We start from the raw sequence: 16,005 nt of genomic DNA on the forward strand, positions 1-16,005 counted from the left end.
AGAAGCAAGCAGAGAAAATCAAACTGGAGGTGGATCCATCCAGAAATGCTCTGAGCATTTCTCCGTTTGTTAAATTGTGTTTTCCTTCCTTCCTTCCTTCCTTCCTTCCTTCCTTCCTTCCTTCCTTCCTTCCTTCCTTCCTTTTTCTTTCTTTCTTCCTTCCTTCCTTCCTTCTTTCTTTCTTTTTTCTTCCTTCCTTCCTTTCTTCTTTCTTTTTTCTTCCTTCCTTCTTTCCTTCTTTCTTTTTTTCTTCCTTCCTTCTTTCCTTCCTTCCTCCCTTCCTTCCTTCTTTCTTTCTTTTTTTCTTCCTTCCTTCCTTCTTTCCTTCCTTCTTTCTTTTTTCTTCCTTCCTTCCTTCCTTCTTTCCTTCTTTCTTTTTTTCTTCCTTCCTTCCTTCTTTTTTTCTTCCTTCCTTCCTTCTTTCCTTCCATCTTTCCTTCCTTCCTTCCTTCTTTCTTTCTTTTTTCTTCCTTCCTACCTTCCTTCCTTCCTTCTTTCTTTCTTTTTTCTTCCTTCCTACCTTCCTTCCTTCTTTCTTTCCTTCTTTCTTTTTTCCTTCCTCCCTCCGTCCCTCCTTCCTTCCTTCCTTCCTTCCTTCCTTCCTCTCTCGAGCTGCATTTGGGAAGGACTGAGGCTGGCAAGGCCAGGAGGAAGGAGGGCAACAGTGGAAGGGGGGGGGGCGAGTGGCAGGCGATGAAATGATGGGAAAGAGAATATATTTTAGGACTTTGGCGGGAGAAAGGGGACCACCAGGGGAAAAAAATAGCCGAATTGCAGGGCACGACAAATTTAAAGTAGAAGAGAGGACGGCGCCTGAGTGCCTTAAAAAGAGGTCTTGTTCTCCATACCATGAAAAAATTCACCTGCTTCCCCCCCCACCCCCCAAAATGAAGTGCGGCTCATGGCATTTAATTTTTGCTTTCCCTGGTCGGTTGGCCATCTCCGTCCTGCCTATCCCAACCCAAAAGGGGCCGCTTTGCTTCCTGGCCCCTTTCAAACGAGGTCCAGGAGGGGAGCCGTGCTGCCCCCTCCCCGAAGATGCTGGAGAAGGGAGCGGGGGGGGGGGAGGTCAAGGAAGGGGCATGGGGGGGACATTCCGGATGCAAAATTAGCCAGGGGGGAAGGGTGACATTTGTGCTCATCTCGGATTGCTGTCTGTCCTGTAGTGGCTTAGAAAACAGATGGAGGAGGAGGAATCCTGGTTTAAGACTGGTTCTGCTTTCTCTAACCGGCTTCAAACCATGAGAGAGTGAAAGGCGGGTGGGTGGGTGGGAGGGTCTCCATCATTAACGCTCCATGCATCGAATTGTCGGGGTGGCGGCGGAGATCGGCCCGTGCCCACCTGCGTCAGGTGGCGCCAAGGGCTTTAGAAGGAAAAGGACTTGCTTTTGGGATGTTTGCCCCTTACTCCAAAGGGCCAGGGGGGCGTCTCCTTCCTCCGTGGCCGAAGGTAACCTGGTCCTTTGTCGTGCGTGTCCGTCCCCCCTCCCCACGTCCCCCCCGCTTCGGACCACTAGATGGCGATGGGGACCCACGCGGGGAAGTTTGCAGAAGGAGACCAAAGGAGAACCCCAACCTCTCGGGGGGGTGGGGGGGGCAGCATCCTTGACCGTTGTCCTCAAGGTCCAGTCGAAGAAGAGGGGGCTCCCCTTCGCCTAGACCTCCCCCCCCCCGGGGGGTCAAATTTCAGGATTCAGAAACGCCTCCTTCGGCCCTTTGAAGCGCTGGCCTAGGGGGGGAACGTCCGGCGTCCTCTCGGGTGGTGGGTGTAGGGGGGATGTGGGGTGTGTGTGTGTGTGTGTGCGTGTCACGCTTTGGTGCAAGTGACGGCTGAGGATGAGGTGGTGGAGGAGGTGGCGGAAGGGGACCTCCCTTCCTCCATCCACTTGTCCAGGCTCCTCCGCCGGGCGTTCATGAAGAAGTTGCTGACGGTGGACAGCTCCAGGCCCAGCTGCTGGGCGATGGTGATCTGGAGGTCCTTGGACGGCCTTTGGTTCTCGTGGAAGATGGCGTGGAGGGTCCGGCGCTGGATGTCCGTGAAGACCAGCCGGTGGCGCTTGGGGATGTGGTTGCGGTCAACTTTGCTTTGGTCTTGCTCTTTTCTTTTGCAGGCTGGGGTGGGGGGGGGGGAGGACAAGAAGCCGTTAGTTACGCAGCGGATAAAAGGAAGAAATTAAATATCAGTGGCATTAATCTCCGGATGGCAGAGGATCAGCTCCCCTCCCTTGCCCCGCTGTTGTTATTATTATCATTATTATTATCCTTTGCTCTTATCACCACCGGCATTCTGGTAGACAGGCGCCTCTCCGGGGAGGCTTTGTGGGGCGGAAGAGGCACCCAGAGGTCATCTCCCCTCCTGGACTTGCCTCCTTTTGCTATCTTAAGCCAGTTTTAAGGCCGTAGGGCAGGGCTAGGCTAAGGCACAGGCCTAGAAATTGCAACTCGGCGCAATCAGAAGATTTCTGCATTATCCATGGGGCGAGGGAGGGGGGGGAATAAGTGTGGCCGGCCTCCGGTTGATTTGGGGGGCAGGAAGGTGGGAGTAGCTGGGTCTGGGGTCAGAGGCAAAGCGTTTCCACTCCTTGTATAAAAAAATGCGTTTTTATTTTTAAAACTTGGGGAGCTTTAGGTAAAGTCGGAAGTTCCCCTCGCACCTGTGTGCCAGTCGTTCCCGACTCTAGGGGGCGATGGTGCTCATCTCCATTTCAAAGCGGAAGAGCCAGCGCTGTCCGAAGACGTCTCCGTGGGTCATGTGGCCGGCATGACTCAACGCCGAAGGCGCACGGAACGCTGTTCCCTTCCCACCAAAGGTGGTCCCTATTTTTCCACTTGCATTTTTTATGTGCTTTCGAACTGCTAGGTTGGCAGAAGCTGGACAAGGAACGGGAGCTCACTCCATTACGCGGCGCTAGGGATTCGAACCGCCGAACTGCCGACCTTTTCTGATCGACAAGCTCAGCGTCTTAGCCACTGAGCTGCCACATCCCTTTTAGGCAGGTTTTTAGGACACTCTCTCTTTGTATCTTTCTCTCTCTCTCTCTTTGTATCTTTCTCTCTATCTCTCTCTCTGTGTCTCTCTTTGTATCTTTCTCTCTCTCTCTCTCTCTCTCTCTCTGTATCTCTCTCTCTTTGCAGCTTTCTCTCTTTCTCTCTCTCTCTCTCTGTATATCTCTCTCTCTCTCTGTATCTCTCTCTCTGTATCTCTCTCTGTATCTTTCTCTCTCTCTCTCTGTATCTCTCTCTTTGCAGCTTTCTCTCTTTCTATCTCTCTCTGTATCTTTCTCTCTCTCTCTCTCTATATATATATATATGTGTGTATCTCTCTCTTTCTCTCTTTCTCTATGTCTATATCTCTCTGTATCTCTCTCTCTTTGTATCTTTCTCTCTCTCTTTCTCTCCCTCTTTCTCTATCTATCTGTATTTCTCTCTTTGTATCTCTCTCTCTCTCTTTGTATCTCTCTCTCTCTCTCTCTCTCTCTCTCTCTCTCTTTGTATCTCTCTCTCTCTCTCTCTCTCTCTCTCTCTCTCTCTGTATCTCTGTATCTCTGTATCTCTGTATCTCTCTCTGTTTCTCTTTTGCTTCCCTTCCCTTGGAATCAAAAATAAAAGTTTGCTCTTTAGCCGGAGGATGACCTGAAAGCCACTTTCACCACTCCGCCCGCTCCCTGCTTTTATGCCTTCATTTAATGGGCAGGGATGGAGGAGGAGGAGGAGGAGGAGGAGGAAGAGTGGAGCTCGAAATTTAATGCCAAATCAATACCTCTGGTGACTGAAATCTTCCTCTGTCTCCTTTCCTTGCCTCTCCAGCCCTCTGGCTCCTGGCAGTCCTTTTCCCCAGCAAAAGGACCCGGGCGGGCATCTGGAGGGAAGGGGGGGGGCTTCTCAGGACAACCCCCAAATTTGGCTTCAGGGAGACGATAACGCTTCCTCCCTGCAGCGAGTTCAGACGCTTGGCGCGAAATGATCCGGGATCGATCAACCGGCCCCTTCCGACATGCCAGCCCTCCCTGGAGTTGGTCCTGCCATCTTATCCCAGGGCGCCATTTTCAACCCAGTTTGATCAGCTGGCATACATCCTTTCCTGTGCAATGGTGGTGCCTTTTGAGAAACCAGTTTCACCGGTTGGTTGAAAAATAAATAAACCAGAAGAGCAGCTTTCTGGACAAAACATTTTATTAGGTGTCTAGTAGCTACTAGAGACACCGTGGCTAAGACGCTGAGCTTGTCGATCAGAAAAGGTCGGCAGTTTGGCAGTTCGAATCCCCAGCACTGCGTAACGGAGGGAGCTCCCGTGACTTGTCCCAGCTTCTGCCAACCTAGCAGTTCGAAAGCATGTAAGAAAATGCGAGTAGACAAATAGGAACCACCTTTGGTGGGAAGGGAACAGCGTTCCGTGCATCTTTGGCGTTGAGTCATGCCGGCCACATGACCCACGGAGACGTCTTCAGACAGCGCTGGCTCTTCGGCTTTGAAACGGAGATGAGCACCATCGCCCCCTAGAGTCGGGAACAACTGGCACATATGTGCGAGGGGAACTTTTACCTAGTGACTTCTATCTCTACCTTTTGAGAGCTTATTCAGGAGGGAAAGGAGATTTTCCCTCCCGAAATGCAGCATTAAGTGCAGCATGGATCTGTAGAAGACTTGTCGGTGGAGATTCTCCATCATCCAGATCTTGGTTGTCCCAAAGATGCTTTTTCAGGAGGCAACTGGACCCGGATTGTTGTTGGGGGCGATATGCTGACTCTGTAAACCGCTTAGAGAGGGCTGAAAGCCCTATGAAGCGGTATATAAGTCTAACTGCTATTGCTATTCTTGTTTCTTCTTTGAAGAGGTTTCGCTTCTCATCCCAGAAGCTTCTTCAGGTTCTAACTGAATGGTGGAGAATGGATTTATATCCCTTGCAGCCGTCCGGTTGTTGGTATTCTCTCTTGAGGATCATTAAGGCCCCTTGGAGGTTCCTCTGTGCCCTCAAGGTTCACCTGGATCCTGTAGTCTGGGATTTGGGTGACCTCCCAGCGGCCTCAACGACCCTCTCAAAGGATGCAAATGACCAGCTGTCTGCAAGGAGTATCAGTCCTTCCATTCCCCAGAACCGGAAGAAGCTTCTTGGATGTGAGAAGTAAAACCTCTTCAAAGGAAAACCAGAAAAGTCCAGTTGCCTCTTGAAAAAAAAACCTACCTTTTGGGACAATAGAACACTTATTCCATTTTTATAAATCGACATGTTTTAAAATGTAACTTAGAAACCCATATATAATTTCCTGAGTCCCCGAAACCTTGCAAAATTGACTGCATGGTTCTACCGTTATACGTACCATAGTATCTGCTCCTTCTGTATAATTTTATTACTATTATTATCCATGTGCTCTAAGCCGTAACGCTACATAAATATATTCATTTTGTCAGATTTCCTCGCTAAGATTTGTTTGGACTCCGTATTTTGGAGTGTAGCTAAAAAACCACAGGTAAGCCACTCTTAAAACACCGCCTTCTAGCACGGGACTAAGGTGTGGAACAATTATTTAAAATTTAAACAGGGATTTTCTCAACTTAGCTTTCCAAAAATAATGGCCAAGGAAGGTAAACCGACTTTGGATTGGTTGTGTTGTCCCACACAGGGATGGTTTGCTTAACCGTGGTTTATAGGAAAGCCGTCATTGCTTGAGTTCGCACAACAGGAGCGACCCAGTTCCGAGCTTTGGATAGGTTGTGTGTGAATCCAGCTTGTGCCTGGAGCACAATCACAGTGCTTTCTAAAGCTTCAACCTGCCAAATTCTTAGAAGAGGCCCCTGGACAGATCTATAATTCTTTTTCCTCCTCCAAGCCTCGCAGGTCGACAGAAGAGGGTGGGCATCAAAATCGCACAGATCTAGATAAGGTTTAGCTCCAGAAACACCTTTGTGCATTGCAGCATTCAAACAAAAGTGATTTATTTTTTATTTTTAACAAACCTAGATAGTTTTTTAAACAGACCGGGCGTTTTAATCTTCCGTCACCCTTTTGTTAAAACTTGGCACGGACTCTTTACTAAAACGAACCCCTTTATTTGAACAAAGAAGGACGTTGGCTTAAAAAGGGGCCACTTTTATAACGGGCAGCCCCGGGAAATAAGGAATCCCTCACATTTGGAAAGTTTTTAAACTTCCTTTGCTACCAGAGAATGAAGGATGTTGGACGGTAAAACCTGGAAAATTTGCATCGGATGCCGAGGAAGCTGAGATTCTGATTGCGCAATTGTGTGTATTTTCACAATTGCAAACCAATCTGCTTGTGGTTTGGAGGTCAGAATCCGCCAAGGGCCCTTTGCTCCCAAAGGTTGGCTTTGGAGTGCTGGGATAAAGAGACGGGGCCCTTTTGGTGTTGGCCCCTAGATTTTTTGGAAATTCTTCCAGTAAGACTCCCTCTTTCGCTACCTTTTAAACTTCTAAATTTTGCGCAAGGGATCTGTCCTTAAGGTAGTTATTGTCTTGTGATTTTTTTTTTAAAAGCATCCTGATTGCTAGTGATTATTTGTTGTATGTGTAGCGACAGGCCTGTGGCTCCGAATAAATAGATAAATGGCTTTTTTTCTGTTTCCCTTCAAGCGATTTCGGGTGCTTTCCGTTGCAAAATGTGGCAACGAAAGAGACATCTAATTAACGGCTTGTTTTAATTGCCTTAAACCGTGGGCAGGAAACCTGCCTGGGGATAGCCTAACCCTAGAAGGAAGCACGGGCCCATGGTCCACAGCAGAAAAGGCACAGAAAATGCAGAATTTTTTTTTTTAACAAGTAAAAGAACCACAATCTCTCTGCAATGGGATTTCCCCCACCACCACCGCCACCTCCCCAAATTGTGATTTCTGTCACTGTCTTGTGGCTGTAAACGTGACAAGCTTGTTTTGATCTTCAGCTCTTCCCAACACACACACACACACACACACACAGCTCCTCCCCAACACACACACACAGACACACAACCAGGCTTTGCTAGGCTGCCCGCTGATAGAAAATATTGATCAGATCCCAAGTATATGGCTGCAAAGAACAGCCAGTTTCACGTTAACCCTTGCAGGGTGGGATTGAGGCGAAGAGAGGGAGGAAGGAAGGAAAGAAGAAAAAAGAAAGAAAGAAGGAAGGAAGGAAGGAAGGAAGAAAAAAAGAAAAGGAAGGAAGGAAGAAGAAAGAAGGAAAGAAGGAAGGAAGGAAAGAAGAAAAAAGAAGGAAGGAATGAAAAAAGGAAGGAAGGAAGGAAGAAAGGAAGGAAGGAAGGAATCTTTTCAGGGAAGGGGAAAAGACACCCTTCGGCTGCAGAAATTGGGGTTCGACTCCCCCCACCCCCCCAAAAAATATCTCTGGGCTTGGCTCTCTTGAAGGCGGTATATTGGTGTCCTTCCTACCCCGGAGTCATCCGATCAAGGAGTGTATCTCTCTCTCTCTCTCTCTGCGTGGGCACCGACCGAAGAAACAATGGCGGAAAAGACAGAAATCTTAGCTAGGGATCCACTAACTCGAAACAGATTACAGAGAACAGGTTTTTTTTTTCCTCTCCTGTACTTCAGAGATGACCTAAAATCTTTGTCAATTATGCATTAGGATTTCTTTTTCTTTCTTTCCTCGCAGCGTTAAGCCAAATTTCCTCTGCTAGGAAATTTCCTCCCACTTGAATTGAGCGATGGCTTGGACCAGTTGCTGGGGGAGATGCATTGAGTCACCAGTCCTAAAAATCAGGGCATTTTCTATTTATTGTCGGTTTAGATTCCTCTCGGGCTCCTAGCTTAGCTCGAACCGTGCGCCAGGTTCGGCTCCTCTTAATTTGGTAGATAAAATAAGATGCTCTTATTTGTGGAATGGAAATAGAGCTGTGGATTCTGAATTAAAAGAATAATTTTAAAAAGAAATCACCTGCAAATCGGATCATCTTCACTCATCCCCACCACCAGCTCGGTTGTTCAATTTTAAAAAAATTATAGTAATAATCCAGGAACCTCCTTCCTCTCTTCCCTAGTTCCATTTTATTCCTTTTCTTTTAAAAATAACTTTTCTTTTTTTCCCCCCAGAGAAATGTGAAGTTTCCTAGATAAATTCTTCCCTTTAGGCAGATTCTCGGCCACTTTCGGCCACGACCTTATGGCAGCCACCGAAAGGGGGTGAAATAGAAAAACGACTTGGCTCATTTCAATTTTTTTTTTCCTTTTTTACGAACAAGAATTGCGGTCAGGTGGGTGATGTAATTTGGGGGGGGGGTTTAATTTAACCCTCCCTCTTTGTGGGTAAAATGATTGGGAAGGGGGGGGTGCAGGGTTAGAACCAAGAAAGGGGCACTGTGGGGCCAATTGAAACCTCATATCCCCCCCCTCCCAAAAAATCAATGTTCTGTTTGAAACATAAAAGCCCAAGGGAAGGAGCGGGAGGAATTCGGGGGAGTTGACCGTTGGGTTAGCTGGTGGCTGGTTGGGGAAAAAAAAATCAATGATGCTCTTACGCGAAGATCCTCCGTAGGTTGAGAGTCTGGAAGAGAAAGAGGGGGGGGGGTTCTTCCCTTCCTTCCACTCACAACCCACCCACCCCCCATTTCACGTTGCCAGGGAGAGGGGAACAAAAGAAACATCTCCAAATGGAGAGGGTGGTCTTCTTGAGCCGGGCCATTTTCCATCTCTTCCAGCTTCCAAGTCGGCTGAACCCGTGGCCGTGGGGCTGGGGAGGGGGGGGGCACCTTGACTTTGTGGCCCTTGGCCCATTTGAAGCCTGGGTGAGAAGGTCACCCTTGGGCCCGGATGTGCCTCCCCCCCACTCCACAGTGGGTCTAAAGCAAGAGTATTTCTCCCCCCACCCCAATTAATTTCATTAATGACGCTTTTTAGCCTTCCTGCCCTTTCGGTTATGACCCCCACCTTTCCAGAAATTTTAAAACCCTCCTACTGTAGAATTGGACAGCATAAATTAAACTCCGCTCGCTCATCAGGCCAAAATGCCCAGGCCATTTTCCCAGAAGGAGAGAGGGAACCTCATCGAAATCACCCTTGCAAATGCATCCGTTCGCCGGTTTTAAATTCCAAGGGACGGTTTTTATCCCATGCAAGGTGACCTTCCCCATCTCTGCTTTTCACCCCCCCCCCCGGGTGGGTGGGTGGTGAGGGCAATCTTTGGGATGTAAGGGCTAAGCAACAATTAAAAGTGGAAGCAAGCATTAACTCTGGAGGTTTCTTGTGGAGAGGGGAGAGAGAGAGAGAGAGACCCATTAAAATGGGCATTTTTAACGTTCAGTCCGGTGGGCCTGTTTTGGAAGCTAAAAAGGCTGCAGGTTTTATTGCAATGTTTTTTTTTGTGGCTGAAGGACAATCGTGAGGTTGTATTTTCGTTTTTTCCCCCCCACCTTAAGATTCAAGGGTTTTTTTGGGAGCAGAAAACCAGTCAAGCGTGTCCTAAATCTTCCCCTTAGTTTAACGCTATCCGTTTCTGGAGTCAATTGAGCTTTAAAAGTGCTAAGCTTTCCCCCTTTTTCTCATATCGGGAGCCTGAAGTCAAAAATAGATGCTTCTATTTGGAAGGGAGACGATTTTAACATAACTTGGCCCAGCTCCCTGGGTCACAGTTGGGGGGGCCGGAGACCTCCGTTATAAAAGCCTCGTGTTTCTGCCTTCTCATTCGACCTGCACCAGATTGCCATCCTTCAGGGATCGTTTCAAAGCTTGAAATGAATTGCTCGCCGCCGTCGGTCCCCAGCGTTGGAGGGGGCAAAAAAGAGGGATGGGGAAAGGCGGGGGGGGGGGGAATGGACATTTTATATAAAAATGCAACTTGCGTGGACTTGTCGGGGGGCGGGGGGGAGAGGCTCGGATATATCTCCAAGCGTTTTAAAAACAGAAGTTTTGCAGAGTGAGCGATGTGCAGTTTTTTGAAGAGATTTGTTTTGCTTAAAACCAGGGGTGGGGGAAAAAGATTTGCTCACAAGTTAGCCAAAGGATAAAGTGAATTTGGAAATTGATGCTGCAGAAGTGAATTTTTTGGGGGGTGCGTGGGTGGGAAAGCAGTGTGTTATATTCAGGAATATAAACCAATATTTTGGAAAGCATCTTTTAGGCCGTTAACTTTTTCGGGAAAGTCTTAAGATGAAAGCATTCCTCATCAGAAGGCGGCCCATTGGATCCAGTGGTTCTCCTCCCAATTCAGTCTGTTAAGGGGATCCACCCCCCCCTTCCACCCGAGATCGATTACCGTCAGATCACACAACCGCACTTCTTGAATTACGGTGGTGCGATTTTTATGGCTTTTTCTAGTGGGATACGTTGAAAGGAAATCTCCAAAGGAAACCTTGGAACTCCCCGCTGCCTGAAAGCAGGCGGAATCGTGATCTAGTGGATTTACCAGCCCAAATAGATCAGGGTGCAGGCAGATCCTCTATTTTTTTTCCTCTGGAGAGACCACCCGGCGTGGCCTAGGGAAACTAACAGGGAAGGGCATGGAGAAGACGGCAACCGGGGGTTGGTCTAGAAGACCTCCAAGGTCCCTTCCAAACTCTATTATTCTGCTATCTTTCCAGATGGTTTTCTCCACCGTGGCCACTTTTCAGATGGGTGGACTACAGTTCCCAGAATTCCCCAGCCAGCCTGCGCTGACTTCAACTCCCAGAATTCCCTATTCCGCATGGGATTCTGGGAGTTCAAGCTCAAATGTGCTTTTGGTTGCAAGGATAATACTAACTCTGTTCCTTCTGGCTGGCTGTAAAACAATATTCCATTTCTCCCACCCACCCCACCAAAAAAAGAGGTTTTTCCCCCCCTAAATTTCATTTCCCCCTTTTGCAGGAATGTAATCAGAAAAATCTCTGTTTTTGTAATTCGCCATTAGAGCAGAGTTGGCCATTCAAAGCAAAATCTCTTTTCCTGGTTTAGAAAGTTAAAAAGCACTTGGAGCCACATGGCAGGCGGGATTTTGCCAAGGAGCATCCGAATAATATTTCACAGCCTCGACGTTTCCCTCCTGACATCCCGGTTAAATATTATCCTTTAGAAAACCCGCGAGAAGCTTAAAACCCAACAAGCCTCCATCCTTAGCAACACAAAAAGGAAAATATATATATATATCTTAATTCCAAATATTGCTATTGAACCAAATATCTTTGCAACACGGACAGGTTTTTTTTTTAAAACAACAACAAAAGAGATGCCGAAGAAACATTCAGGTGGTTTGGTAAAAGGATGAGTTTAAGGGAAGATATTTTGGTCGACGCGAAGGAAAATAGATTGCGGAACAAGACGGAGGAAAACCCAAACAGACACATCTAGAAATAAATCTTTAGAAAGATGCTTTTCGCAGAACTGCGTTAGCAAAACGCTTCTCTATTCCAAAAACCCCAAACAATCGAGATTCATATAACGTGAGCATAACACACACACACCCCAAAAGAGATTCCACAAGATTTAACCAAGAAATTAACTTAAAGCCTCCTTCCCTTTTTCAAAGATAAAATAACCAAATCACAAATCTTCCCTCCTCCCTCTGTTTGTTAGTGAAGAAAAGGGGGGGGGAGGACTTTTTCACATAGGATTAGCAGAGATGCTGGAATGGGGCCAGGATGGGAGTGGGGCACAATTTTTATTTTGGGCAGCTTGCAAAAAAGAGAAAAAGGAAATGAAAGAAAAGAAGAGAAAGAAAGGAAAGAGACAGAGGAGGGAGGGAAAGGAGAAAGGGAAGAAAGAAAGAAGAGAAAAAGTGACAGACACAGGAAGGAAGGAAGGAAAGAAAAAAGAAGAGACAGATGCAAATGAGGGAGGGAAGAAAGGAAAGAAATAAAAAGAGACAGAGAAGGAAGGAAGAGAAAGAAAAGGAAGGAAAGAAAGAAAGAACGGAAAAGAAGAGACAGATGGAGATGAGAGAAGGAAAGAAAGAAAGAAAAAAGTAATAGAGAGACACAGAGACAGAAGGAAAGAAAAAGAAAGAAGGAAAGAGACAGATGGAGAGGGAGGAATGGAAGGAAACGTGAAGAGAGGAAGGAAGAAAAGAAAAAAAAATTAAAGACACAGAGAAGGAAAGAAAGAAAGAAAAGAAAGACACAGAGACAGAGAAGGAAAGAAAAAGAAGGAAAGAGACAGATGGAGAGGGAGGGACGGAAGGAAACATGAAGAGAGGAAGGAAGGAAGGAAAGAAAAAGAAAAAAGTGATAGACTCAGAGAGAGAAGGAAAGAAAGAAAGAGAAAAGGAAAGAAAAAGAAAGAAGGAAAGAGACAGATGGAGAGGGAGGAACGGAAGGAAACATGAAGAGAGGAAGGAAAGAAAAAGAAAAAAGTGATAGACACAGAGAAGGAAGGAAAGAAAGAGAAAAGAAAGAGACGGAAGGAAGAGAAAGAAAAGGAAGGAATGAAAGAAAGAAAAAGAAGAGACAGATGGAGATGAAGGAAAGAAAGAAAGTAATAGACACAGACAGAAGGAAAGAAAAAGAAGGAAAGAGACAGATGGAGAGGGAGGGACGGAAGGAAACATGAAGAGAGGAAGGAAGGAAAAAGAAAAAAGTGATGGACACAGAGAGAGAAGGAAGGAAAGAAAGAGAAAAGAAAGAGGGAAGGGAGGAAGAGAAAGAAAGAAGGAAGGAAGGAAGGCCTTGCATGCACCCGTGAAGAGTTGGGGGAGCGCAGCGTGAGCTCGCTGGCCCTTCTCTGGGTCTCAAGTGGGAATCCTGCACATGCTAAGGAAGCAGGGGAGGAGAGTCCTCCAGAGACACGGAGACGCTGCATGTGTGAAAGCACGGAAAGAAGGAAGGCCAGAGGCATCTTCTACACTCCCAGCTCAAAAGCGTCATGGGAGACGCCCCTCCCCATCCCCAGAACGGACCATCCTTGGTGCTCCACAAGGAGATCCTGGGATGGTGGCCACCAGAAGGGCCCAAGAACGTGGCTGCAGGTTAGGATGGCGGTGCAAAGTTGTTGTGTTGTGTTGCGTTTGTGGCTTTGCAGGACCTTCCCTCCCTAACCTTCACAGATGTGGGGGACGCCTTGTCGAAGGTGGCTGTGGGCCGGCCGTGCGCAGGAGGGGAGGAGGGTCGGCGTTCTGCCCACCCCGTTATCGACTTCTTCGGGGCGCTCGTCCCGTGAGCCAAAGGTTGTGGAGAGGACAAAAGTGGGTTAGGGCTTGGAGGGGACGTTGGCCTAGATTTTAGCCCCGGTGCACTAATGCAAGTAGACGAATGTTGAGGGATCGATCGGAGGCTGGAGGGGAACCAGATGTGGGTCTGGGTAAGCCCCCTGACCCGTTCCACTGGGAGGAGGGAACGTCAGAAATTCTCCCCTGGGCCCTACGACCTCCAAGGGTTCACAGCACTGAAAAAGGACCAATGTTCACCCTTAACGACCGTTGCGGTATCCCCGTGGTCAACATTCGGAAGCCTGGCAACTGACTCCTATTTATGACGGTCGCGGCATCCCGTGTGTGTGTGTGTCGCGCAATCTCCTTTTGCGGCCTTCTGACAATGGGGCAGCGAGACCCACTTAGCAACCTCTGTACTGATTTAACGACGGCAGCGATTCACCTAACCACTGTCGCGAGAAAGGTCGTAAGGTGGGGCAGCACTCCCTTAACGGACGTCTCGCTTAGCAACGGAAGGGTTGGGCTCCATGGTGGCCGTACCGCGAGGACTACAAGTTTCACACCTTCCCTACAGCAGCCCAAGGTCAACTCAACACGATGCCCCGGTTGTCTACTCGGTCTTGGTGCCCGCAGTGGGCCTCACGTCTAGGGAAGCAGGCCCTCAACCTCTGAAGGTCATCAGATGTCCTCCTCGGCATCTGACGCTCCTTGTCTCGCTCCTACGTCCGCCCCCTGGATCCCCGCTATGGAATATATTATCTTACCTTCTAACCTTAAAGCTGCCATTCTCTGGAATTCGGGCTCTTGCAGCCACCTCCACATCCTCTTGAAGGTCTCCCGGCCGGACTTGAGCTTGCTCCAGGGCTTGGGGTTCCTCAGGAGGTCGGACAGGGTCCCCTGGGACCGGCAGAGAACCCGCTCCGCGAAGATGGCCTGGGGGATGCTGTAGCGCTTGAGTTCGGCGATGATGCGCTGGGCCACTTCTCGGGTGTTGATCTCCTCCAGCTGGCTGGAGAGGACGGTGGTCTGGCTGGCGATGGGAGGGTTGGGCCGAGAGTTCATCTCCGGCCGCGGGTGGCCGTAGCCGCTTTGGCCCATGGGGTTGGGAGACGCCATGGTGGAGTTCTGGGTGGGGGACATCTCCCTCTGGAAGTGCTGGTCCATCCGGCCGAACATGGCGGCCGAGTGGCCTTCGAAGCCGTTGCCCAGCACCATCTTCTCGTTGGCCAGAGGAGCCACCGAGTGCCCCCCGTAATTGTGCATGGGGACCAGCTGCGGGCTGGAGAGCGAAGACAAACCCTGGCCCATGCCCAGGTCCTTGTGGTGGTACGGGCTGTAAAAGTGCCCGCCGGCCCCCAGCCCACGGTCTTCCCTCATGAGGGTGAAGCTTCCGATGACGTTGCCCATGGGGAGACACTGGTGGTGGTGGTGGTGGTGGTTTTGGTGGTGGAACTTCTCGTGAAGGGGCTGCAAAGGAGTCAGCGTGGTGTAGCTGTTCCCCGTGCCGGAGGTGGGCGAGTCCCCGCCGAAGCCGAGCCCGGGGTGCAGGGTGGTGGCCAAAGTGTGCTCTGCCCGGTGGCAGTCCCCGCCGCCGTCCAGCACGGAGGCCACCAGAGAGGATCTGTGCAGTGCCGAGTGAAGGGGGCGCGTGTCGGCCGGCATGAAATCCTGCTCCGGAACGGCCATCTCCCCTCCATTCTCCAAGCTCAACTGGACGTTCATGGTTCTCCCCCCCCCCTCCTAGGCTGCCATCCTCTCGGTGGGGGCAGTCCAGCCTTAACCACGGTTAGATGTTGGGTTGTTGGAGGAAGACGGGATGGAGAAGATTCAGAGTCTCTGGTTGGGATGCTAATCCGCCTTGAGTTCCTTGAGGAGACTTTGGGGACAAAGGGAGAGAGATAAGAGAGAAAAAGACACCCAATCTTCTTCTTCCTCTTCCTCTTCCTCTTCCTCTTCCTCCTCCTCCTCCTCCTCCTCCTCCTCCTCCTCCTCCTCCTCCTCCTCCTCCCCCCCCTCCTCCTTTCATGCATTGAAATTTCATCCGGCTAAATTAGACATGCATTTGTGCCAAACTTCCCTGGATGCAAAAGGCCCTCATCAAACGGGGAAACCTGTAAAAATCCTTCCCCAAGACAGGTGGGCTCCTGCCCCTCAACCCCCACAAATGGGGGGGAGAGAGAAACCCCCTCTCTCTTGCATGCGAAAGATCCCCCCTCCCCAGGTTAGGCGAGGAAGCCTTAAAGAAAAAAGGCGAGAAATGTTACCCTTTTCCCCCTGGCCCAAATTTCCCCCCCGTGGCTCACAGACCGCTAATTCCCCACCCACCACCGGGGGGGGGGGGGAAAGAAAGAAAAAAAAGGCAGCTTACCTATTGTTGCATGTTATCCTTTGAGAGGCAGGTCGGATGAAAGAGAGAGAAAGAACGAAAGAGAAGGGAAAAAAGAGGGAAGGAAAGATTATTTTGACTCTCCGGGCACCAGAGCATCCGTAACCACCGTCCTCTTCCACCTGCGTTGGCTTTTGAGAAAGGGGCTGGAGGAAGGAGACCAGCCCAAACTCCTTCCCTGGTGAGGGTGGTCCGGGGTGTGTGTGTGTGTGTGTGTGTATCAGAGCTCCTGCCCCCTCCCTCCCAGCCCCCCAAACAGTCCCACTTTTCAGATCTTCCCACCAGGAATAGTAGCTGCGCCTGGGCAGGGAAGCCTCAATCCACTGCCTCTTCCTCCTTCCTCCTCCTCCTGCTGCTGATGTCCATTTAATTTTGATTTTCTAGAAGTCCGTCCGGCTTGAACTAACCTCCTCTTTGTGTGTGTGTGTGTGTGTCAGTCTCGCCCCTCTCCTTCCCACCCACCCCCCCACTTCCAATGGGTCTCCTCTCCAGTCCAGCCTTCCTTCCCCCTCCCTCCCTTTCCCAGCCTGGCTTCTCCCAAGCCCTAAAGCCAC

At 49.4% G+C, this 16,005-nt stretch overlaps 2 protein-coding genes across 2 annotated transcripts in view; one reads left to right on the forward strand and one right to left on the reverse strand.

Moving 5' to 3' along the window:
- GOLPH3L (golgi phosphoprotein 3 like) overlaps nt 1-16,005 on the forward strand; it is a 34,507-nt gene that overhangs the window by 12,901 nt on the left and 5,601 nt on the right. The window lies entirely within an intron of this gene.
- LOC148048639 (hepatocyte nuclear factor 6-like) lies at nt 1,722-14,976 on the reverse strand. The gene is made up of 2 exons (XM_087705023.1): nt 13,830-14,976; nt 1,722-2,112 (listed from the first exon to the last, which is right to left on the reverse strand). Exons 1-2 carry the CDS (start codon nt 14,785-14,787, stop codon nt 1,808-1,810), a joined length of 1,263 nt encoding a protein of 420 aa, XP_087561149.1. The 5' UTR covers nt 14,788-14,976; the 3' UTR covers nt 1,722-1,807.

Source organism: Thamnophis sirtalis, unplaced genomic scaffold, assembly GCF_051295495.1.
Source record: "Thamnophis sirtalis isolate CommonGarterSnake01/CBP01778 unplaced genomic scaffold, rThaSir2_p1.2 scaffold_2, whole genome shotgun sequence".
Lineage (NCBI taxonomy): Eukaryota > Metazoa > Chordata > Lepidosauria > Squamata > Natricidae > Thamnophis > Thamnophis sirtalis.